General features: G+C 46.5%; 1 protein-coding gene across 1 annotated transcript in view; it reads left to right on the forward strand.

The window, feature by feature from the left end:
- GTF2IRD1 (GTF2I repeat domain containing 1) overlaps positions 1–25961 on the forward strand; it is a 172823-nt gene extending 146862 nt beyond the window's left edge. The window contains 5 exon segments of the mRNA XM_032216806.1: positions 11306–11383; positions 14852–15044; positions 16017–16054; positions 19215–19354; positions 25716–25961. Coding sequence (XP_032072697.1) covers positions 11306–11383; positions 14852–15044; positions 16017–16054; positions 19215–19354; positions 25716–25784 — 518 coding nt within the window. The 3' untranslated portion in view covers positions 25785–25961.
- The last annotated feature ends 534 nt before the right edge of the window (positions 25962–26495 follow it).

Here is a 26495-nt window from a genome sequence, read left to right on the forward strand (position 1 = left end):
GCCAAAGTAGGCGAGATAAGGGCAGTTTGTAATTCAAGACAAGAGACTGTTGTGATGAATCCAATCAGTAGTTCTAATTTTATCTATTTATTTATTGGTCATTTAAAAGCAATTCTGGAGAGCCTCACAGTGCATTAATGAGGCTGTCATTTTGGCCATTAGCATTTCCTGAACCTCCATCTCTCTTGAGAACATTATTAATTACATCCGTGAACAGTTGGGGTTTGGTGAATAGGTAAGGGGTTTGAAGGTTTGGATGGAAGAAATACTGGGTTAAGAAAGAATAAAAGCTTTTGTTGTTTAAACACCACTGATCCAAATGCGTCCGCAAGGGGAGGAGTCCAAAGATGGTGGCCATCAATGTTCCCTCTAATTTTTTTTCAGTGTGAGCAGAAACGTATAGTGTTTGAGCGGCACATTTTCATGCCTGAGCACCTGAATTTTTTTCACAGATGTTTCACAGAGCAATTGATTTATAGGATCCAAATTGGAATGGAGAAAAATGGTTTTGTGTGTGTGTGTGTGTGTGTTTGAGTGGCGAGGGATCGAGTAAGGGAACTGCGCCTATTTAGGAAAGAAGGTAAATTATTGCAAACATGATCAATCGAAGATAAGTATGGGGACAGGTTGGGCAGTAGAGAGAAAGTGATAAAAGAGTGGGAGAGAGGAAGAAAAAAAGAGGGAAGAGAGACAGAAAGAGACAGAGAAGGACAGAGAAAGTGACAGAAGAGTGGGAAAGAAGGAGAGAGAAAGAGAGACAAAGAGAAAGAGGGTGAAAGAGACAGAAAGAGACAAAGAGGAGAGAGAAGGAGAAAGTGACAGAAGAATGGAAAAGAGGGAGAGAGAAAGAGAAGAGAGACAAAGAGAAAGAGGATGAGAGAGACAGAGAGAGAAGAGAGGAAGAGGAAAGAGTAAGAGAGAACATCTCATTTCAACCCTGAGGTGCAAATATTCTCTCTGATTGGTAATTTTATTTGTCCATTTACTATCCAATACTCTCATTTCTCCTTAAATTCATCAAGAATTCCCTTCTTTTTATTGAATTTATCACAATACCATGAGAACAACTTTTTCAGCATAGCTTTACAGCTATTTAAAATATATAGTAATTTAGGTCAGGTTTTCAGAACATTAGTCTATTTATAAGTCACTAAGTGCAAAGAAACAGAATTCAGAAAATTGGCTTCCCTTTTTGTAATTGCCTATTGCCTGTTTACCGTAGTTTTCTACCTACATTTTTGATAACTGATATTCACGTTGACCCAAAAAGCCCATCATAGAAAGAAACGCTCCCTATGAACTTTGTTGGGTTTCCATGGAATGAAGTTTGACCTTTTTCTCAACCATACATACAGTAGCATATTCTTTCTAAGGAGGATATAATCAAGATAGTCTATAATTGCCTATCAATCTAACAGTATGGAGATTGAAAATCTCTTTATATTTCAACTCTAACTCTTTCAGTCTTAAAGGTTTGGGGAGGAGAAATCCAAAAATTCTTTTAAAGAGGAAAAAAAATGCTTGGCAAGGGAAACCGCGAGCCGAAAGGAAGTCTTGCTGGGAAGACGCGGCAGCAGGCTTTAAAGGGCTCCCCCCTCCCCAGCCAGCCAGCCCACCCACCCCATTCTTCCCCCGCCACCACTGTATCCAACAGGCCAAGTTGCTGGGAGGAGAAAGTTTGGGCTGCAGGACATGAGATTCCCCATGGTTCCATTCCCCACAATCCTGCCAGAGCTGAAGACGTTCTGTGCAAAACCCCTCCTTTGTTCCCATCTTGCCTGAGCTCAAAACCGCAGCCTTTAAACGAGGCTCAGCGTAACGCGGAGGAAGGAAGACGTTTCCTTCTGGGGAAAGAGCTGGAGGCAGTGAGAAAGATGCAAACGCGGATCCTGGCTATCTCCCCCCCCACCTCCTCGCTTCCAGGAACTCACCGCAACCCCCCCCCCGCCCCGCAAGAGAGACATCAGCACCGCCCCGAGGGACAGGAGGGGTCCCAGGCGCAGCTGCATCGCCCGCCCCCCGCCCGAATAGAGAGGCCTTTTGCACCTGCGACCGGAGCAACTAGTTTGCGTTCAGCGGCTGAAAAGATCACGAAAATCCGCCCAGGACAGCTACGCTTTCTGTCCGTAAAGTTTGTGGGAGAGGAAACAGCGTTCCTTTGCGTGCCTTCCAGGGCCCTGGAGGAAGATCTCTCCCCCCCCCCGCCCCCCCGCTGAGGCCGGATCCTCCTCGATCCTTCGAGGAGGGAAAAAGGGATCTTGGCAGGCAGGGGATATTTCAGCAGGAGTCAGAGGGTGAACCAACACATTTGCTGCCCAGCACTGCGGCTGAACTGAAGCCGGCAAAGCTCCTGCTGGCGCCCCCGTCCTCCCCCTCCGCTTGGAGCACCTCAGCTGGACGGCAGCAGATATTCTGGTGGCGTGGGGGAAGGGCTTTGGGGATTCATTTCAGCGCCAGGCTAGGATTGGCCGCCCACAAAGGACCTCCCCGGGCTTGCTTTGCTAAACACGGGGCGACTGATGCTAGTTTGAGCAGCTGCGGCCGGTGCAAACTACCATCAGTCGCTCCGTGCTCATCAAAACAAGTCTGGGGAGGTCCTTTGAGGGCGGCCAGTTCTAGCCACCTGCAAAGGACATCCCCACGTTTGCTTTGAAAGAAATCTCTGCGCGGCAGTTAGAAACTGCTGCGCGGGATTTTCTTGCCATGTGGGCGGCTGCGCACCTTAGAGGGAACAGTGGTGGCCATAATCATGTGATCAAAACCCCTACTCTTTAAATGGGCCCGGAGTTTTAATCACATGGTCATGGTGGCCATCTTGACATTTGGACCCTCTGAGAAGGCCCCTGCTCAAATCCAGTCTCATTGCTTTTCCATCCATGTTGGATTTTTTTTTTTTTTGTGCCATTGTGATGTGAGGCCCTCCTTCATTTAAATCCACAGATCTTCTTCTCCAGACTATCCCAGTACAGTGCAGGAACATGTCTTTGCCATAGAGAGTGTCCCAATCGTACCTCAAGTTGAATCCAATTCTTGAGCCATCATGGTCCCAAAGCAACAATAGGTTGTCCTTGTACTCCACCTGCCTTGTCAGCCTGCTCACATCCTACCTACTACACTGTCCTTTCTATAAAGACTCACAGACCCACTTCTTAACACCTGACTTGCTAAAACAATTGGGGAACTGCTCATCTTTGTTTTTAGATACAATTGCTGTTAATCAGATCAGTATTGAATTGATTTATTTATTTGTAGGCCGCCCTTTTCCCCGAGGGGACTCAGGGCGGCTCACAGAAAACCAGGGAGGGGGGAATACAGCACTAAGACAACAACACATAATAAAATAATAAGCAACATGCATACAACATTCGGGCGGGGTAATGGTCCTTATCCCCAGGCCTGACGGGTGAGCCAGTTCTTCAAGGCTGTGCGGAAGGCCTGGACGGTGGAGAGGGTACGAATCTCTACGGGGAGCTCGTTCCAAAGGGTCGGGGCCGCTGCTGAGAAGGCCCTCCTCCTTGTGGTTGCCAGCCGACATTGGCTGGCCGATGGAATGCGGAGGAGGCCTAACCTATGACATCTTATAGGTCGTAGGGAGGTAATTGGCAGAAGGCGGTCTCTCAAGTATCCAGATCCACTGCCATGTAGGGCTTTATGGGTGATCAATAGCACCTTGAAGCGCATCCGGAGATCGACAGGTAGCCAGCGCAGCTCGCGGAGGATAGGTGTAATGCGGGTGAATCGGGGTGCACCCGCGATCACTCGCGCGGCTGCGTTCTGCACTAGCTGAAGTCGCCGGATGCTCCTCAAGGGCAGCCCCATGTAGAGCACGTTGCAGTATTCCAGCCTAGAAATCACGAGGGCCCGAGTGACTGTTGTGAGGGCCTCCCGGTTCAGGTAGGGTCGCAACTGGCGCACCAGGCGTACCTGGGCGAATGCCCCCCTGGTCACAGCCGCTATATGATGGTCGAATGACAGCTGTGAGTCCAGGAGGACTCCCAAGTTGCGAACCCTCTCTGAGGGGTGTAAAATTTGACCCCCCAGCCTGAGTGTTGGATTAATGGCCAAATTTTTGGGAGGAAAACACAACAGCCACTCGGTCTTTTCTGGGTTGAGCACAAGCTTGTTAATCCTCATCCAGTCCATGACGGCTTCAAGCCCCCGGTCCATTACGTCAACCGCTTCATTGATTTGGCACGGGGCGGACAGATACAATTGAGTATCGTCCGCGTATTGATGGTATCTAATCCCGTGCCTACGGATGATCTCTCCCAGCGGTTTCATGTAAATGTTAAATAGTAGGGGGGATAAGACCGAACCCTGCGGCACCCCATATTTCAGGGGCCTTGGGGACGATCTTTGCCCTCCCACTAACACCGACTGCGACCTGTCCGAGAGGTAGGAGGAGAACCACCGTAACACGGTGCCTCCCACTCCCACCTCCCGCAGTCTTCGCAGAAGGATACCATGGTCGATGGTATCGAAAGCCGCTGAAAGGTCGAGGAGGACCAGGATGGAGGGGTGCCCTTCATCTCTGGCTCTCCAAAGATCATCCATCAATGCGACCAAGGCGGTTTCAGTGCTGTAACCGGGTCTGAAGCCTGACTGGAAGGGGTCTAGGTAGTCTGCTTCCTCCAAGGACCGTTGGAGCTGGAAGGCCACCACCTTCTCAACAACCTTCCCCAAAAAGGGGAGGTTGGAGACCGGGCGGTAGTTGTTAAGGACAGCTGGATCTAGGGATGGCTTCTTCAGGAGGGGTCTCACCACCGCCGCCTTCAGTGCGGCGGGGAAGTTCCCCTCCCGAAGAGAGGCGGTTACAACCGCCTGGATCCAGCCTCGTGTCACCTCACTGCAGTTAGAAACCAGCCATGAGGGACACGGATCCAGGGCACAGGTGGAGGAACTCACAGCTCTCATGGCCTTGTCCACATCCCCGGGGATAACCTCCTGAAACTCAACCCAGAGCTGTTGAACTTGGTCCCCCTGGGTCTCGGCTGGAACTGCGGGTGTGGAGTCCAAGTCCGTCCGAAACCGAGCAATTTTGTCCGCTAAGAATTGGGCATATTCTTCAGCTCTGCCCTGCAAGGGTTCCCCCGCCTCCCTTTTGTTCAATAGGGAGCGGGTTATCCTGAACAGGGCGGCTGGGCGGGACTCAGCGGATGCGACCAGGGAGGCTATGTGTGATCTTTTAGCTGCCCTAAGTGCCCTAGTATATTCCCTGGTGCAGGTGGTTACCATTGCTCGGTTCGATGCGGACTTGTCGGACCTCCAACGGTGCTCTAGGCATCTCCTCCGGCGCTTCATCTCCCGGAGTTCCTCGGTGAACCAAGGGGGTCTCCGGGATCCGCCGCCTCGGAGGGGCCGCAGTGGCGCAATCCGGTCGAGGGCCTCTGACGCTGCCGAGTGCCACGCAGCAGCCAGAGTTTCTGCCGGACTGTGGGCGAGAGTATCAGGAATAACCCCAAGCTCTGTCTGGAACCTTACTGGCTCCATAAGACGCCTGGGGCGGAACCACCTGGTCGGTTCCTCCTCCCTACAGTGGGGGTTTGGGTAGGATGTAGTCTGTTTGGGTGTAGCGAAATTTTGTTATACTGCCTGCAAAATTAGGCAGACTTTGAGTGCCCATTGATGATCCAGCACAAATTGTAATATATTGTCTTTTTTTTTTCATTATTAAAGTCCCAAAATTGTTAAAGCACTTGAATTTTTTCATTTGCTATGATTTTTCTCTATTTTATGATCGCACCAATAATAATAATAATAATAATAATAATAATAATAATAATAATAATTCTCCTCCTCCTCCTCCTCCTCCTCCTCCTCCTCCTCCTCCTCTTCCTCCCTCTCTCACAATGTTAGACTGAGATGAGCTATTGAAACTGTATGTCAGGAGGTTCAGAAATGACCAAAGGAAACACTTGTTTACAAAGCACATTTGTAAAACAGCAGTAGAAATGGCAACAGGTTTAAGGGTCATTTTCTCCTATTCCTATTCTTTAATGCTCCTTGTTTCTAACACTAGTCTGTGACTGTAATAAAAATGCTATTATGCATTGTCACCCTCCCTAATAAAACAGTCACATTTTAAGAACTAAAATGTTTGGTTGTTCTTTGATCTATTTCCTTAAGATACTTTCCATTACTCCATTCCAAACAGACACATATTTTGTATGCTTTCAAAAGCTCTGCCTGAATATTGGCATCCCTCTTAATTATAGAATCTCTTCTAAATTTAGAATTGCTTCTAAAACAGGTTTTAATCCCTGGAGTTTTCAAGCTGCGTTGGAAAAATCTTCTGCTTGAACCTCGAGGGAGAATATTATTACAGTAGTTAAAGTATTACACTAAGACCAGGAAAAACTAGGTTCAAATCCTTCCTTGACTAAAGAGCGTTCTTGGTCATTTTGGGCTGGTCACTATCTCAGTTGTTGCAAAGATAAAATGAGGGAGAATTTAAAGATTTAGTTTGTAACGTGATGGCGCAACTGGGAAAAAGGGCTGTTGAACTTCTCCTTGAGCAAGAAGAACATCAACTGGATGTTTTTAAGAAGAGTCTAGGCAGTCACTTATCTGAAATAAGTGTGGAAACTCTAGAAAGAGTGCAGAGAAGAGCAACAAAGATGATTGGGGGACTGGAGACTAAAACATTTGAAGAACGGTTGCAGGAACTGGGTATGTCTAGTTTAATGAAAAGAAGGACTAGGGGAGACAAGATAGCAATGTTCCAGTGTCTCAGGGGCTGCCGCAAAGAAGAGGGAGTCAAGCTACTCTCCAAGGCACCTGAGGGTAGAGCAAGAAGCAATGGGTGGAAACTAATCAAGGAGAGAAGCAACTTAGAACTGAGGAGAAATTTCCTGACAGTTAAAACAATTAATCAGTGGAACAGAAGTTGCCTCCAGAAGTTGTGAATGCCCCAACACTGGAAGTCTTTAAGAAGATGTTGGACAGCCATTTGTCTGAAATGGTGTAGGGTTTCCTGCCTGGGCAGGGGGTTGGACTAGAAGACCTCCAAGGTCCCTTTCAACTCTGCTATTGTATTGTATTGTAAATAGTATAGGTTCTCCTGCTTGAGGAGGGGGGCTGGACTAGAAGGCCTTCAAGGCCCCTTCCAGCTCATTCATGCTATTCTAAGAAGATCCATAACCTAGAGGTGTTGTTTCTTTGTTATGAGAGTACTACAAGTGCCCATATTATTTTTCTTACTTTCTTTGCATCCTGGAACACACAAGATTTCAGATGGGAAAAACCAGGTAGAAAAGAGCTTCAATATCCCTTTGTTTAATACTGTGCCTCAGATCAAATCTACCTCCACTTGATGCAGTTATTTGGGGAGAACAGAAAGTTGCTATCTGGCATATCTCATCACCTCGAAAGAACTATAAGCATTTTTAAAAACTGCTCATAGAATGGCTGGGTGGGCAGAACTCAGTGTGGAAAAGATCTGCCTGCATCTAGGGCACTAATTCGATAGGATACCAGCAGAGGTTTTTCGGTTAATTTTAATTAAAGATTCACCATCATTGCTGGGTGACCAGGAGTTAATCTCTGCTGTTTTCAGTATACCTTTGAGCCCTTGATCAGTTCCCTTCCTTCTAGGATAGCACAATGAAAAGAAATGAAAAGTGAGAGCAAACACATTTTCTCTGCTGCCTGAGTCACAAGACCTTTTTCAGGAGCTTAAGTTATATAGGGAGTCCTCTTGAGCCCAAAATTTCCACTGACAGACACTTGTTAAGTGCATTTTGCCCCATTTTATGATCTTTCTTGCCACAGTTGTTAAGAGAATCACTGCAGCTGTTAACTTAGTAACAAGGTTGTTAAGTGAATCTGGCTTCCTCTTTGGCTTTGCTTGTCAGAAGGTCGCAAAAGGAGACCCACATGAACCCAGGACTGTCATAAATACATGCCAGTTGCCAAATATCCTAACTTTGATCACCTGACCATGGGGTGCTACCGTGGTTGTTTAGTGTGAAAAAAAGTCTTTTTGGTGCCGTTAGGGTTTTGAACAGTCACTAATGTGAATGGTAGTAAGTTGAGGGCCAATAATAGCAGGTAGGATTTCACATGGAGTACAGAGAAATATCTGCAGTTACATGTCTTTTGAGTACTACAGCAATACAGCCAATCATTTAATGGGGTGGTAGCAGGGGTGGGCTGCTGGGGGTTCGTAGGGGTTCAGGGAGAACCTCTAGCTAAGATTCTGTGTAGTTTGTAGAACCCCCAAATCCTACTCCTGGCTGGCCTCGCCCACCCCATTCCGCCCCTCCCAGGAGTCCCCATGCAGCCCGTTTTGGATGTAGGTAAGTGCAGGGTGCGCACCGAGGCTTGGTGAGGGCAAATAACGGGCCTACCAAAAGTTCAGTAAGGCCAGAAACGGGCTCATTTTTGGGCTCCAGAGAGCCTCCAGAGCCTGGGGAGGCCATTTTTGCCCTCCCGTAGGCTCGAGAAAACCTCTGGAGCCTGGGAAAGGCAATCCCCCCCCCCACCATGGTGCAGGAGGCCTACTAGGCCACGCCCACCCAGTAACTGGACAGAACCCCTTGCTAAAAATTTTCCCACCCCTGGGTGGAAGGCTCTTGTTTTCTTGGGGAAAAGGAGAAAATGGACTTCTGAAAATGCCCCAGCTGTGGATTTTCCATACTGAGTAAAGATTTGGTTGGGCCATGAAGTCAGGATCAGACAATGTAGTCCTTCTGTAAGGGATTCTGTCATGTAATCCGTAGAAATTGCCTGGATGTTGCCACTGAATTTTAATTTTTAATAAAGCAGAAGAGGAAATGTGTTAAATACCCTGGGAGTAATCATATTAATTGTTTTTAATTAAGTTGAAGATTCATCAGAATTGAATAAGAATCCCATTTAAATAAGAAATAAATGGAAAAAGTAAATACAATTTAGATTTTATCCTGGCCATCTTCACTTGTTTTTTTTTTTCTAGCCTCACCATACTTTTTTTGCAGGGTAAGGAAAAAAATGTGCAATGGGGAAGTACTAAAACTGGTACCCAAAATGGGCCTTGAACCTTCTTGGTTTTATTGTTCCCTCCAATTCTGGGATATTATGAGACTACTTTCATCATCCAAAGATAAGGAATTTAGTGAGCGGAGGCCAGTTCTAAGATTTCCCATACAGAGCTGGCTGGTCTTTGTAGGAACTAGATATCTTTGTCTTAAGGGCGAAGTAGTGATGGGATTCAAATAATTTAATAACCAGTTCTCTGCCATAATGAACAGCTCGGTAGATGGTCATTTAACTGGTGGGCGTGGCCAACTCAACGTCATTCAAGTCGATGGGCGCTTCGCCTTAGCTGTTGCAATGTAATAAGGGTTAACCGGAGAGGCAGTTTCTGTAAGCAGGGCAATAAAGATTAGGCTAGAAACAACACCAGAATGTTTCCTTCCTGCCTTCCTTATAAGATTAGCCCTGTAAAGTGGGAAAAAACAAAATGAGATTTTTTCCAACAACCAGTTCTCTGAACTGCTTAGAAGTTAATAACTGGTTCTCCCAAATAGGTTCGAACTGGCTGAATCCCACCACTGGGTAGAAGGCAATCTCTTGGGAACAGTATGTAGGTGAGCTTGGCGGTTTTGTTGCAGATGTTTTATTACCAAACTAGATAACATTATCAGCAGGTAGCATTGATGGTGTTACCTAGTTTGCTAATGAAAACAATCAAGCCCAGAGACCACCAAGGACTCCCCAGTTCAACCCTGAGTTGCAAATATTCTTTTCTATCTGAACAGGTGATGTAGAATCCACAGCTGGGGCATTTCCTAGAAGGTGGCTGTCTCCTTTCTCCTTGAAGTGGTCTCTGACAGCAGTATGCTGGCCCTTAGTACATAGGCCTCTGAGAAAAGCTGTTTGTTCTCCTTCCATGTATTCAGTTGATTTAATATGATCATTCTCTAGCCATGCCTGGAATGATTTTCCCCTTCCATCCCATTAAATAACAACCTGGTGTCCACAATGGGAAATCTGGATGCTGCATCCAAGGCTTTTGAAACTGTTCCTTAAATTACAGCTTAAATTACATCCTTCTGGCCTAAAGCAGGCAGCACAGTGGCTCATTGGTTAAGACACTGGGCTTTTTGGCTGGAAAGCCGGCAGCTCAGGTTCGAGACCCAAGCACCACTCGATAAGGGTGAGTTCCTGTCCTCACCCCAGCTCCTACCAAACTAGCAGTTCCAAAACATGCACATGGAAGTAGATAAATAGGTACCCTTTGGTGGGAAGGTAACAGCCCTCCGTGATATCATGCTGGCTACATGACTGCAGACAATGCTGGCTCAATGGCATTGGAACGGAGATGAGCCCGCCCCCCTGTAGTCGGCAGACCCCTCTCTTAAATGTCAGGAAGATTGTTTCATTCATTCCATATTGATTTATCTGCAGTGCCCTCCATAGAGGCCTACACTGCATCTCCCAAAATCCATGTTTAACATGCTGCCTGAGAGTTCTGAATCCTAAAGGCTCAGGACACAGGTTGGAGAAGGATCTTCTTGTCCATCAGTGTCAGTCCAAGACCCAAGGCTACCTACACTTCCAAGGAGTATCTTCAAACCAGCCTTGCTGAAAAATGAAGGCGTTTTTTTCTTGCTGTTATTACGGCAGGAAACATCCCTTAATCCTCCTGCAATACCTGCTTTGTGTAATTGTCTCCATTCCCCGAGGACACTTAGAGAACAAAAGGGCAATGTCAGCCGGAGGAGGAGGACTGTAACCTGATTGGACCCTGTGATGGATGTGTGACTTGGGGGCATGAATTTGAGTTTTTATTTGGGTGGGGGAAACCTTGAGTCCTTCACCAGCTCCACCAATATGGCATTCCTAATAAATTCTTACTGTTGAGGAAACTCCAGGCCTCAGAGTGTTGATTTCGTTGGGACTGTTACTTGGAACCAAGGGTGGTATTCACTTATTTTCCCTACCGGTTCGCAAATGTGAGTGCAACCCTGTCTACGCATGCACTTTGGCTTGAAAACGTGCCTAAATAGGACGGCATAGAGCCGGGGGGGGGCACGATTTCCACTACTACCGGTTCTAGCGAACCGGTCCAAACTGGCTGAATACCACCTCTGCTTGGAACCCTAATATTTTCCTCTCATTTTCCACCTCCAGGGCCCTGTAGGATAGATAGGGCCAAAGAATAATGATTGGCCTAAACTTATCCAGTGATTTTCCAATGAGTGAGGGTAGACTTGGACCTCCCCACTCTTGGTCCAACATCTTCTCTGCTACGTCACTCTGGTTCTCTCGGGATACTCACGAGGAAGAGCTACTAAACACATGACCTTTTCTTCCTCGGCAGATGAGGACGATGCAAACCGGTTGGGCGAGAAGGTGATCCTCCGAGAGCAAGTGAAAGAGCTGTTCAATGAAAAATACGGTGGGTTGCTCTATTTCGAGCGTAGGGCTCGACTGTCTTGTAGATTTGGGGGGGGGGAGGGCAGTGGTGAAAGCACAGCTGGAAATTCTGGGTCCAGGGTTCAAAGGCAAAGAAGCAGATCTCTTGATCTGAATTTCTGGTTCCTGGATCCCCATTTTGGACTGGCTGGTTGCTACATCTCAACGTCATCTATTCCACTGGGCTTAATGCAAAAGCTGCTGAAGAGGAAAGGCTTCTAAGGCATTGCCTTATGAGCCATGGTGGCGCAGTGGTTAGAGTGCAGTACTGCAGGCTACTTCTGCTGATTGCCGGCTGCCTGCAATTTGGCAGTTCAAATCTCACCAGGCTCAAGGTTGACTCAGCCTTCCATCCTTCTGAGGTGGGTAAAACGAGGACCCAAATTGTGGGGTGCAATATGCTGACTTTCTAAATTGCTTAGAGAGGGCTGTAAAGCACTGTGAAGCGGTATATAAGTCTAAGTGCTATTGCTATTGTCTTGATCTCTTATGATTGAAAGTCAGGGTGCAAATCATATGCAGGTAGTCCTCATTTACCAACCATAATCGGGGCCGGTAACACTGTCGCTAAATGTTACAGTTGCTAAGCAACAAGTTGCAAAGGCACGCTGGACCTACCACATCACTTCCAGTTTCCTCTATCAAGCAAATCACCACAGTCGTTAAGCGAGACATCCTGTGGCCCCGACTTGCAATTCCACTTCCACATTCTCCCGTTAACTCTGCTGATTGGAAGTGGATTGTCAAACTCGGGTGATTGCATGACCACAGCAACACTGCAATGGCTGAAAATTCGAGGATTGGCTACACAATTGGGCTTTTTTTAAACTGTTTGTAGCCTCAAGCTTCAAACAAGACAGTCATTAGGCGAGGACTACCTGTAAAGGACAGCATTTTCAGTGGTTTGTTGTGTTCGATAAACACTCCTGGGGAGAAGTCGGTTTTAAGCCTTCCATCCTCCCAACACAATTCTTGTTGGAATGTTGTGACCTGCCTTATTTGAAAAAAAAAAAATTGGGGAAAAATTCTCAAATGCCCTGTTTTGACAGTGTGCGTAACCAGCTCAGTTAAAAATATAGTGCATGGTCTTCAAACTATGGCCTGCGGGCCACATGCAGCCCACCATTAATCTGGCCTGTGCAAGACCACGAGGCTGCCCTGCCCACATCGCCCCGCCCACTCTTCAGCCGAGCGCAGGACTTACCTTTACAAGTCCTGTGGGCTGGAACTAAAATGTAAGGCCAACAATTTTGGCCTGCAGAATGCTTCTGAAGGTGGGGGTGGGGGTGAAAAATGGGGCACACAGACGCCCCAGGAGGCAAAAAAAAACCAAAAAACTGGCAAAAATGTTTTATTTTGGCCAAAAAATAAGCCATTTTTGCTTGGTTTTGGCCTGCAGATTGCTTCTGGAGGTGGGGGGCAGTGTGGTGAAAAATGGGGTGCACAGACACCCCAGTAGGCCAAAAGCAGACAAAACCAGCCCTTTTTGCCAAAAAAACCAACAACCTGTTTTTGCCAGTTTTTGGCCTGCAGAATGCTTTTGGAGGTGGGGGGTGAAAAACGGGGCGCACAGATGCTCCAGGAAGCCCAAAATCTGGCAAAAATGGCCCATTTTTCATCTCCCTCACCTCCAGAAGATAGACAATGATAGATATATAGAGAGCCGAGGTGGTGCAGTGGTTAGAGTGTAGCACTGCAGGCTACTTCAGCTGACTGCAGTTCAGCAGTTCGGCTGTTCAAATCTTACCGGCTCAAGGTTGACTCAGCCTTCCATCCTTCCGAGGTGGGTAAAATGAGGACCCGGATTGTTGGGGGCAATATGCTGACTCTGTAAACCGCTTAGAGAGGGCTGAAAGCCCTATGAAGCGGTATATAAGACTAACTGCTATTATATAAGACTAATTGCTATTGCTATATATAAACAAAGAGAGATGGGGGCAGAAGGGGGAGAGAGAGAGAGAGAGAGGCAGAGATTTCTCAAGTTCCTTGGGGCTGAGAAGAATTGCTGCAAAACTGAGTTTCCTGAAGTGGACCAGTAGACTCCCAAACAACTGAAAAAAACAATCTAGTAAAAAGAAAAGGCAACCAAAAGAGCCACATGCAAACAAAAGCAAATAAAACACCTCCAGGGGAAAAACAAATTAAAGTTTAATTTTGTGCATTGTTCAATGGACTGTTAAATTGACCACGCCCATCTGATCACATGACTTAGCCACATCCAACCAGTCACATGACCACCTAGCCACACCCACCCAGCCGGTCTGGCCTCCCAACAGTCTGAGGGACTGTGAATCCCCCCCCCCATTTAAAACATTTGAGGACCCCTGATTTAGTGGATACTTTGGCACCACCAATTTAACTTTAATAGTCCTAAGCTTGGTCAATGATTGATCTGTGACGTATCATGTTGTCCAGATACAGCCTATTCAGTTAGTTTAGGTTCAACGTACAGATGGTCCTCGACTTAAAACCATTTGTTTAGTGACCGTTTGAAGTTACAACAGCACTGAAAAAAGTATGATCACTTTTCACACTTAGGACCAGTACAGCCTCCCCCTGATCAGGTGCTTGGCAACTGGCCTGTACCTATGACAGTTGCACCGTCACAGAGTCATGTGATCACCATTTGTAATCCCAGCGGCTTCCGACAAGGAAAGTCAATGGGGGGGGCAGATTCGCTTAACGATCATATGATTCACTTAAAAAACCACAATGATTCATCGAACTGTAGCAAAAAGGTCACAAAATTGGCTGCAACTCACTTAACAACTGTGCTGCTTAGCAACCGAGATTTTGCACTCAATTGTGGTTGTAAGTGGAAGACTACCTATGTCTGTATTTTAAATTTTGGAAACTGTGAATAAGATTGTCTCAAAGGTGCTTTTTCAAGAGGCAACTGAAGCTTCTTAGATTTCCTTTCTTCAAAGGAAAAGAAAAAAGCCAGATAGTCCAGTTGCCTCTTCAAAAAGCGGCAAACATAAAGTATCTTCTTCACTGGGGGTGGGGGGAGCGGCAACCATGAGCTGGATGACTGAAAATCTCCCCAGACCAAGGTCAGCAACCCGTGGCTCTGGAGCCACATGTGGCTCTTTCATCCCTCTGCTGCGGCTCCCCGTCCCCGGTCAGCTCCACAATTGATAGGGCTTTCGGTTAGGACAGGCAGAGGAAAAAGGATGCCATGCTAGGAGGAGACTCTATGGTGGGGGGAACCAGACTTCTGGTCAGCAGAGGAAAAAGGATGCTGCCCTAGGGGGAGAGACTCTATGGTGGGAGAACTGGACTTCCGGTTGACTCCAGAATTAAATGGGGGGCTTCCGGTTAGGATCTTTGTGGCTCTTTGAGTGTTTAAGGTTGCCAACCCCTGCATAGACGTTTACAAATAAGATTGAGAAGGAAGGTTGGTTTCCTCTGCTTTGTGATGTGATAGTGGAATTCTTTGTTTTTGTTTCAGGGGAAGCTTTAGGCCTGAACCGACCAGTTCTGGTGCCCTACAAACTGATCAGGGACACACCTGATGCCATCGAAGTGAGCGGTTTGCCAGATGATATCCCGTTTCGGAATCCCAATACTTACGACATCCATCGGCTAGAGAAGATTCTGAAAGCACGCGACCGGATCCAGATGGCCATTACTAGCCAGCTCCAGTAGGATTCCATTCCCCAACCTTCCTTTTCATTTTATATATTTACTTATTGCAATTATTGCTAGGCTGTTTTAATCCATCGGTAAGCTCACAGTGCCCTCTGCTGGCATTCAAATGTAACTACACAATTCATTGGATCAACGTGTCCTATCCCCCCCAAAAATCAAGAGAGCAGTTTCTGGAATCCCCCCAAAGAGAGTCGTGAGATTACTGTGTGAACATATTTTCCAAAGGTTACATTAGCAAAAATGAGAAGTTTAATATTTAAATCTGCCTTTGTACCAGCAGTTGCCAAGTTACCCAAATACTGTCTCACACATAGAATCCTAGAGTTAGAAGGAATCATTCTCCCAGACCAATCTTCTGCTTAATGCAACAACCCAATATAAAAAGTCCATGGCATATCTTTAAAGAAGAATATTTGTAGCTCAAGCTTGACATGAGGGGTCCTTGGTGCTCTCTAAGCTTGCTTGTTTTCTTGCAGAGGCTTCATTACCCAAACTGTCCTAGTTTGGGTAATGAAACCTCTTCAAGAAAACAAGCAAGGTGAGACACATATCTTTGTCCAGTCAGTACTCAAACCGATCTCCTGCGCAGGTCATTGATTCTACTGTCAGTCTGCTCTTAACTGGGTATTTCACGGTTAGATTTGCACAGTGTACTAGATTTGACTTAACATGTAGAAAACTCGACATTATCTTAACATATTAAGGTGTTAAGCTGTAGTATGATTTATTTGTTTGGGATACCAAATTGTATTTTGTTAACCTAGCTTAATTTCAAATGCATGACCTTTTAGAATCATTGGGGGTATTTTTATAGTAGACTAATTGATAACCTGGCATTGCCTGGGTATTTATTTATAGGGGGGAAATGTTTAGACCAAACGTAATTTCTAATATTGGATTTCTCCCCCTTACCAGAGGGAGCCCCCTTGTGGAGTACTCATTTGTATCTTTCATTCCCCATGCAGGCCGTTTGCAGATGTAGGTCCTGAGGCCAAACCACCAGGTAAGGTGAAAAATAAGTACATAGGATTTTTTTTTTTAAGTACTTGTTTTGGAAGAGGATTTGTCTCTCTTCATAGCCATGCAAAAGGAGCCTTGTGATTCTTTTTAAATTACCCAAGATGGATCCACATTTCAAGAAGCTTTCAATGAGCTATTGAAAGATCCGGGGGTTATTCGTAGAAGGAAGCAGCTCAAGTACCCTGGACACTCGGGAAGGGAAGTAAAAATAACTAATTTCATTTCGGCAGCATCTCTAAATGAGCAATATCTGCTTAAAATGAGGGCCACTGATGTAAGGCTTGCATGTCCATAAAGCACCCATAATACGATGACATGATGCCCACTGTCTCTTGATTTTTTTAAGAAAAAGGAACCCGGCCAGGGGGGGGGGGGGGGATGGAAAGATAAGCCACATCTTGAATGATCTTAGTGTTCTGATCGTATGAACTCCATTTTAAATCCAATGGATTTAATCCATTTTTAACAGCCATATATTGTATTTATAACCTTTTTTTGTGATACTCGTGGAATGGTATACAGTTGTTCTGCATTAACGTCTGGTTAATGTCTAAGGCAGACAACCCTTAGGAGTGGAAATATTTTGGATTTGAATTATTGTTCGTAAGTTGGGTACTTAATTTGGAAGGAAATATGGGGGGAGTTAAGACAAGAATGGATTTATAACTTTTCCCCCTTGAGCTGCCTTTTTGCTCCTAATTTCTCCCATTCCTAAAGCTACTTTTGCCTTAATGGGGAGGCTTGGAAAATGTAAGGATTTACAGAGTTGAAGTCCATTTTGGTCTAGACCAGTGATGGCCAGCCTTTTGGTCGTCTCGTGCCGAAAGTGTGCGCATGTGTGTGCAAGAGCACACATGCATACGCCCTCACTCATAATACAATGTGCATGCAACCCCCGTGTGCACCCACGCATGTGCACACAACCCCCCATGCTCCCCCACCACCCTACACATGCGCCTCACCCCCCTCGCCCGTTTTTGGCCCATTTCTGTCCCATTTCGCCCATTTTGAGGCCCAAAATGGGGCACAGGGGCCCTTGCATGGTGCCCCCATGCATCTTTGGGCCTGGAAGTCCTCCTGTACCAACCTGGAAGCCAAAATGGGGCGCGGGGGCACTGTACAAGACCTCAAAATTAAATGGAAGCGCCCCCCTGTGCATGTGTATATGCATCCCCGCATGCCTTCGAGGCCCAAAATGGGGCTGGGGGGCCACACGCGGCACCCTCACACCCATTTTTGCCTGGAAGGCCTCCTGCACCAACCTGGAAGCCAAAATGGGGCGCAGGGGCGCTTCGTGAGACCCCAAAATGAAATGCAAATGTCCCCTGTGCATGCGTACACGCATCCTTTGCATGCACCTTCCTCCTCACGCATACGCAACAGAGACTTAAAGACTAGCTGGCTGGCGGGAGACGCGCACGCATGCACAGTGGAGCTGGGCTGAGGCCACAGCTGGCGTGCCCGCAGAGAGGGCTCTACATGCCACCTGTGGCACACGCGCCATAGGTTCGCCATCACAGGTCTAGACAAAATTGAACAAAAGTAGACCCTGGTTTGCATACGGACATGTCTAGCAGGAAATAATTGACTTAATTAAAAAAAAAAACCTTCTCTGCACTGTCTGCTTTATTCCTGTTTCTTCTGCTTTAAACTTAAATTGTATCTTTATAACTGGCTTGACTTTGACAGCCCTTTACACAGAGGACTGTTTTCTGGAAATCAGGACAAAATGCTACTCCAACGTACACCATCTGCTTGGGAATAATTCTGATTAGATTACAGGCTTGTATCCAAGAGAAACAAGTCCTTCCTTTTGTGGGTCTTTGCAGAAAGATTGAATTAGACAGCGGCTGCGTTTGCAGAATTTGCTAAGCTTAGTCAGCTTCAACTTTGGTTAGTTTTCTTTTTGGAGCGGGTTAGGTTTTTGCAGAAGCCCAACCTATTCAAGTAATTCGTGGTCCAATGTATTGCTCAAAAGCAGATTAAGCCAGTAACCAAGTTGAGTGGGTTACATGAACTCAGCCGGAGAGAAAGTAGCAGGTCGTTGACAATTCAGTTCAACCAAGCTGCTTAACTTGGTTATTGGCCAAATCCACTTTCCAGATTTGCACAATCTGTAATTGAGGCAACTGTGTTGAGCTCATAGAAATACGATAATCCAGAAAGAAACAGACCAGGCAGCCACAACTCCCTGCTTCAGGAAGACTGTCCTCTGAGAGCACCTACTTGGCAGCTTTCCCTATCCTCTTGCTTTCAGAAGCATTGGACTACAACTCCCATGAGCCCACAGTGGATGTAGCCGGAGTGGGCGATGCTCAGCACCATCCTGGGGACAGCTGGCATATGGGGCTGGGATGTCTGAGACATATGCAGCCATTATGGGGTAGAGGCCAAAATCCCAGTCAGGTGGGATTGAAAATTTTTAGCAACTGATTCTCTGCCCGGTTGCTGGCTGGGTGTGGCCATGGGGGGCATGGTCTACTTGGCCTTCTGCATCATGGCGAGGGGGAATTGCCCTCCCCAGGCTTCGGAGGCTTTCCTTGAGCATCCAGGAGGGCGAAAACGGCCTCCCCTGGGCTCCGGAGGCCGGAAACAGCCCATTTCTGGAACTTCCAGGAGGCCCATTTTTCACCCTCCCCAGCCTCTGGAGGCTTTCCTCGAGCTGCCAGAATGGCGAAAACAGCCTCAGTCTCCCCTGGGCTTCGGAGACCCTCCGGAGGCCGAAAACATGGCCGTTTCTGGACTTCTGTAATGCCCTTTTTCCGCCCTCCTAGAGCCTCTATGCAGGCCCTGCACTTATCTGCTCTGATGAACTTGTAGAGATTCCTGGGAGGGGCAGAGTGGGATGGGCGAGGCCAGCCAGTCCTTCCAACTACTGGTTCGGTGAACCAGATGCTAAATTAGTATCCGGTTTGCCCGAAACGGTCCGAACCAGCTGAATCCCACCCCTGCAGAAGGTACAGTAGCTCCTTAGGGGAGCCTCTATGGTTTGAAGTAGAGGAGAGGGATTCTTAACTTCTGCTTTAGCACGCCACTTCTCCATAGCTAATGTTCTGGAGGCTTACATCGATGGAGAAGACGTTAGAGACGAAGAAGAAGAATCATCCTAGTTAAAACTCTTGTTCTCCTTTGAATGCCACTAGAAAACAACAGCATCGTCACTAAACGGAAGCGGAAGAGGATCTCAGAAGGGAATTCTGTCTCTTCCTCCTCGTCCTCCTCCTCGTCCTCCTCCTCATCAAATCTAGAGTCCACCTCATCAACCAATCAGATCTCACTCGTGGTAAATATAATTATGGCCGCTTGATTTTGGGGGAGGAAGGCATCATCAGTCTGTGCCGGAATTATTGTATATTGTCTCAACCAGGGGTGTCAAATTCGATTTCTCTGAGGGCCGCGTCAAGGTTGTGTTTGATGGGTGGGCGGGAAGGGGCGTGGCCAATTCGACATCACTCGTATCGGGGGCGCCTGTTGTGGCCTGAGCGCTCTGCCAGTAAAAACAGGCTCCCAAGCTCCATTTTCGGCTGTGGCACCCTCCTGCAACCCTCTGCCAGCGAAAATGGAGCTCGGGAGGGCCGTGCTGGCAGAGACACCATGGGCTGGTCCTTCACTGTTCCAGGGTGGTCCCATGGGCCAAATCTAAGTAACCCACGGGCCAGATCCAACACGCATGCCTTGAGTTTGACACCCCTGGTCTAAACTATATGATTTCAGATTGCAAGCGGGGATTCATCTTCAGGATCCCATTTGGGTCAGTCACCAGGGACCAGAGGTTTAGTCTTCCCAGTTTTTGGGCTACGCTTGAGCCCCTTCTGGTGAGAGAGAAGTTCCCTGAGGATGGGCTCCAGCATGAGTCCAAAAGCTCAGAAGATTAAACCTCTGGTCCCAGTGACTGATCCAGATTGGGTCCGGCAGTTTTATCCTGGGACACATATATTTGCCTTCGTTTGTGAGAGATTTCTCTGATGAGACACTACTACCTTCCGCATGAAGAAAACTAGCACCTCAGTGATAGTATTCAGCCGGTTCTATTCGGTAGCGGCAGCAGCGGGAAGCTCCGCCCATCCATCCAGGTGTCATTACGTCCCGTTTTTTTGATGCTCTGTGCATGCGCAGAGGTGGTGCATGCAAACGCAGTGAGCATGTGTGCTCCCGTTTGGAAACCGGTAGCGAAGGTAAGTGAATACCATACCTGACCTCAGTAAGAAGTTAAGGGCAAATATTTTCCTGAGAAACTAAGGTGAGGTTTCACTAAGCCGAGGTGGCACAGTGGTTAGGGTGCAGTACTGCAGGCCACTTCAGCTGACTGTGATCTGCAGTTCAGCAGTTCAAATCTCACCGGCTCAAGGTCGACTCAGCCTTCCATCCTTCCGAGGTGGGTGAAATGAGGACCCAGACTGTGGGGGCAAGTTGCTGACTCAATTTGCTAAAAAAAATCTGTAAACCACTTAGAGAGGGCTGATAGCCCTATGAAGCGGTATATAAGTCTAATAAATAAATAAATAAATAAATAAATAAATAAAATAAAAACTTCCTGGCAAACAGGATTCTTTATCTGATGAAAAGGACTTATTGTCAGGGCTCCAAGTAACACCCCTAACGAAAGAAGACTCCAAGGCTTGTGTTTCCTCAAAGTTCCATTTTATTAGAGATGCCATATTGGCACATCTGGGAAAACCCGAATCTGAAAGCTTCCAGATTTTCCCCACCCAAATTGAAGTCCGAGCCCCTGCTTAGCACCCACACGTCCATCACCTGGCCCAATCAAGCACTGTCCCAACTGGAGATGCCTCCCAGTCACGCCATTCCAGGTGCAGGGCAGGATGACCTTGGCTCTCTGAGAAAGGAATGTTATTTTGACTATATCTACCCCACTCCATATAATCCCCCCCTCCCGGTTTCCCACAGCAATATATGTGGCAGGCCTGAAGGCCCCATGCAAAAGATGGCTTCCAGGCCTGACACTTATATCCCGCAGTGCTACGTCTTAAGTACACAGTAGTAAACATTTAAAATATTATAAGGACCAGAAGAAAAGCTCCTGCAAAGAGAGGCAGGAGAACACCCACCCCTATTTCACACAGAAAAGCCCACCAGACTGACTACTGCTTCTTACTTGGACACTGCTGGTGGAAAGATGTCCTCCATCGCAGTGGAGATCACTGGCTAGAGACGAATTTCTTCTGAGCTGAGCTGATTTTGTTATTGAGAGGAACAAAACCTAAAGGGTGAATTGAGGTTAAGTTCCCTCCTCCTGTCTTCCCAGCTGTTTGCTATCACAGGGGGGGAGCTAGTTGCGCAACTAAAATGGGAGCACTGAGCTCCCTCTCCTTCTTATCCAATATTCAGATATCCTGTAAGCAGATGTTGGTGTGGATGTGGACTTAGCAATAGCAGTTAGACTTATATACCGCTTCATAGGGCTTTCAGCCCTCTCTAAGCGGTTTACAGAGTCAGCATATCGCCCCCCACAGTCTGGGTCCTCATTTCACCCACCTCGGAAGGATGGAAGGCTGAGTCAACCTTGAGCCGGTGAGATTAGAACCGCTGAACTGCAGACAACAGTCAGCTGAAGTGGCCTGCAGTACTGCATCCTAACCACTGTGCCACCTCGGCTCTTCAATCCAAGTGCTAATTTGAAAGGCATATCCTGGGCGATCCAAGGAGAGGGCCTCTGTGATTGTACCTCCTTTGGCTACCAGAGAAGGCAGAGCTGTTCCTGCCAGCCAGCGTTTTCTTTCTGGGTGTATGGCTCCAGTAGGGAGGTTGACCTTGCAGAAAGTATATTCTAGGCACAGAAGTCCTCTCCGGAGCAGGCCTGCCATCGGTTCACACCCTGCTGATGAAAGCCCAGACACGCTGGGCAGGCCATGTTGGAAGGATGGGCAGACCATTGCATCCCCAAACAGCTCCTCTTTGGTGAGCTGTCTCAAGGAAAGTGATCACACGGGGAGGACAAAGGAAGCGAAGACACATTGAAAGCCTCCTTCAAGTCCCTGGATATCAACACCACCTCCTGGGAAACCCTGGCACAAGATCGATCAACATGGCGCACGCTGATCCACCAAGGCTGCCGGACAGCTGAGGACAGAAGAACAACCACAGCACAAGAGAAGCGAGCACTCCGCAAAGCCACAGCTGCAAATACTACAACAATGGTGCCCACATATGTCTGCCCGACATATAGCAGAACATTTCGTGCCCGTATAGGTCTTACCAGCCACCTGCGGACACGTCGTGGACAGCCCACAAACTGACAGATGTCAAGGTCCTCTTTGAAAATGATGGACGAACATCATTCCTATAGTAGCTTCTGCTGCCTCTCATCGCAGCAATCCTTGTTTTAATCTCCCTGCTTGTTGCTTCTTCTGGCTGTCAGGCAAAGGCAGCACTGTTGTCCAGCAAGTACAATACAATACAATGGCAGAGTTGGAAGGGACCTTGGAGGTCTTCTAGTCCAACCCCCTGCCTAGGCAGGAAACCCTATACCGTTCCAGACAAATGGCTATCCAACATCTTCTTAAAGACTTCCCGTGTTGGGGCATTCACAACCTCTGGAGGCAAGCTGTTCCACTGATTAATTGTTCTAACTGTCAGGAAATTTCTCCTCAGTTCTAAGTTGCTTCTCTCCTTGATTAGTTTCCACCCATTGCTTCTTGTCCTGCCCTCAGGTGCTTTGGAGAATAATTGACCCAGTCTTCTTTGTGGAAACCTCTTAGCTATTGGAACACTCCTATTATGAGCCAAGGTGATGCAGTGGTTAGAGTGTAGTACTGCAGGCTACTTCAGATGACTGCTAGCTGCAGTTTGACAGTTCAAATCTCACTCCCTCTTCTTTGTGGCAACCCCTGAGATACCAGAACAGTGCTATCATGTCTCCCCTAGTCCTTCTTTTCATTAAACTAGACATACCCAGTTCCTGCAACCGTTCTTCATATGTTTTAGTCTCCAGTCCCCTAATCATCTTTGTTGCTCTTCTCTGCACTCTTTCTAGAGTCTCAACATCTTTTCTACATCGTGGTGACCAAAACTGAATGCAGTATTCCAAGTGTGGCCTTACCAAGGCATTAAAAGTGGTATTAAAAAGGTGGGGATAAGGATCCCTCTAGTGAGAGGCGCAAAGAAATGGAGCCATGGCAGAGAAGGAGAAGAATGCCACATCACACTAGAGGAGAGAGGAAAATAACTTTATATTCCTATTTTGCTTACAAGGGAAGAGGACAGAGATGTTTGTGGGGAAGGTAATAAAAAAGGCAAGATGGAAGCCCTGACTGCAGCCAAGGCCCTGCCCAATTTTTTTAATACAGGTAGTCCTCAACGTACAACCACAACTGAGCCCAGCATTTATGTTGCTAAGTGAGAAATTTGTTAAGTGAGTGTCTATGGAGATTCTCCATTGTTAAGTGAGTTTTGCCCCATTTTACGAGTTTTCATGCCACATTTGTTAAGCGAAGTTGTTGTGTTAGTAACCTGGTTGTTAAGTGAATCTGGCTTCCCCATTGACTTTGCTTGCCAGAAGGTCGCAAAAGGGGACCACATGACCCCCGAGACCCTGCAACAGTCATAAATACAAGCATCTGAAATTTGATCACGCGACTCTAGGGATGCAGCAACGGTCATAAGTGTGAAAAATGGTCATAAGTCACTTTTTCAATGCTGTTGTAACTTTGAACGGTCACTAAATGAACTGTTGTAAGTCGAGGACTACCTGTGTACAGTTGCCATCTTGACTTTTTTGACTACCTCTTTGTGGACAATTCTGCGAAGCAGCTCAGCATCCAAACTTTAAGCACACATATCCTGTACATTAAGAAATGTATGAAAAGTAGAATTCCAGCATTTAGAGCAGAAAGCAAATCCACAGCTGGATTTAGAACAAATCTGAAACTGGTGAGGTGGATATAGTGTACAGATGTACATGACCTACGGTAGGATAAATGCCTACTTATATTTGATGAGTTCCAAATAGAACAAGTTATATATTTCCCCCTGGTGACCAAGGTAAGTAAAAACACCACCCAAGGTTATAAAAAAACAATATAAAAATTAATTTCAATTTAATAAAATTTGTATGCCGCCCACTCCCTTGGGACTCTGGGCGGCTCACAGACAGATAAAGAGCATTTAAAAATTTAAAAAATAAAAAATACAATTGATTAAAATTACACACCATCCATTCAGTGTAGTAGGGCTGGACATCGATCAACAGCCCCACTACAATTAGAGAAACCATCCCTTCCGACAGGCTCCAAAAACCAAGAAAGGTGCATTGAAATTCTTCTAAGCAATTTTCTTTATTGTGCCTCACCGATAGACAGAAATATTATTAAACTAAATCAGGCTACTTGCACCATGAAACATATAATACACACAATAGCTCTGGGAGCTTTTAGGGAGGAGCTGTCTTCACTCTCTTTCTCTCATACAAACTATCTAAACTGTGTTGTCTCTCTGGAATTCAGCCCCTCCTTCCCGGGAATCTGAACAACATTCCTTCACACCCTCCTAGAGAGCTAGTGGAAGCCATGTAAAACCCCTTAAAATGAGCGCAAGGAACCTGCATCTCTTCACCTGACAGCTTCCCAGGAAGTAGGTGGTGTGTATCATTCTGAATATAAGACAAAATGGACACGCTTTGGGGCCACTCGGTTAGGCCTCCTGGGACCTGATTCTGTCTCAGCACTTGCCCTCTGGAACACCATCCTGCCAGGATTAGATTTGGGAAGCACCGAAGACCTGGAGAGCAGAGGTGTTAGAGGTTAAATGGCTTATGAGAACAATAACAATAGCACTTAGACTTATATACCGCTTTATAGCCCTCTGTAAGAGGTTTACAGAGTCAGCATATTGCCCCCAACAATCCAGGTCCTCATTTTACCGACCTCAGAAGGATGGAAGGCGGAGTCAATCGTGAGCCTGGTGAGATTTGATCTGCCAAACTGTGGGCAGCCGGTGATCAGCAGAAGTAGCCTGCAGTACTGCACTCTAACCACCGCGGGTCTCTATATACCACTTTATAGTGCTTTACAGCCCTCTCTAAGCAGTTTACAGAGTCAACGTATCTCCCCCAACAATCTGGGTCCTCATTTTACCAACCTCTGAAGGATGGAAGGCTGAGTCAACCTTGAGCTGGTCAGGATCGAACTTCTGGCAGTGAGGAATGAATTAGCCTGCAATACTACATTCTAACCATTGCGCCACCACAACTCAATAAGATGTTATATTATTGGGAGTGTTGATTAAGTTTTTTTTACCAGTAATGATAGTAAGTTTTTCATGTGTTATTGATATTGGGGGGGGGGGGGTTGTGTTTTTTTTACATGTTGTTAGACAGAGCCACATCTGCAAGATAGGTGGCCATATGGATTAAATAAACAGGACAGAATAAGGCAGTTCAACTGATTAATTTTGGGAAGGGAGTTATTTTAAACAATCCCAGGTTTATTTAATAACATGATTTTTAAAAATCTGGAATGGTTTTTCAGCCAAACTCTAAGTGACTCATAACAACCAAGGCTTCCTTAGATGTAGCCATGTGCACCGTCTTCACTCAAGGCAGACGTTGTCCCGTGTTGGATTATTTAAATGTATTCCTCCAGATAGACCGTTTGTAATGCCTTTTTCTTCTTCTTTTGTCCTTGCAGCAATGGCCGATGTACATGTTGGACTATGGGGGTCTCAATGTTCAGATCCCAGGACCTATGAATTATTGAGACCTCACCTTCTGCAGATGAACCTCAAGCAAAAAGAAAGAACTGCTCGTGATGTGTAATTATTTTGTACAAAGTGTATATTCCAATATGTAACAATGCCTTTTAGTTTTTCCAATGATTTTTACACTATATTCCTGCCACCAGGGCCTTTTTGAATAAAAAAAGAAAGGAAGTGTTGCCTTGCTCTGAAAAAAAAAATGTTTTTAAAGTTATTCCTCATCACGGTTGCATATTTCAAGACACATAAGAGTCAAGAGTTTAAGATCAAAATATAAATGGGTTAGGAACATGGTGGCTCAGTGGCTGAGACTCTGAGCTTGTTGATCAGAAAGATCGGCAGTTTGGCAGTTCGAATCTCTAGCGCCACGTAATGCAGCGAGCTCCTGTTACTTGTCCCAGCTTCCGCAACCTTGTAGTTCGAAAGCATGTAAAAATGCAAGTAGAAAAATAGGAACTACTTTTGGTGGGAAGGTAACAGCGTTCTGTGCGCCTTTGGCATTTAGTCATGCCAGCCACATGACCACGGAGACGTCTTCGGACAGCACTGGTTCTTCGGCTTTGAAATGGAGATGAGCACCGCCCCCTAGAGTCGGGAACGACTAGCACATATGTGCAAGGGGAACCTTTACCTTACCTTTATCCTGGATAAAGACAGTGAACCTTATTCAGGGAAAAGGCATCTCCAAAGGCAACAAAACCACTAGTGAGGAA

The sequence above is a fragment of the Thamnophis elegans genome, chromosome 4, assembly GCF_009769535.1.
Source record: "Thamnophis elegans isolate rThaEle1 chromosome 4, rThaEle1.pri, whole genome shotgun sequence".
In the NCBI taxonomy this organism is placed as follows: domain Eukaryota; kingdom Metazoa; phylum Chordata; class Lepidosauria; order Squamata; family Colubridae; genus Thamnophis; species Thamnophis elegans.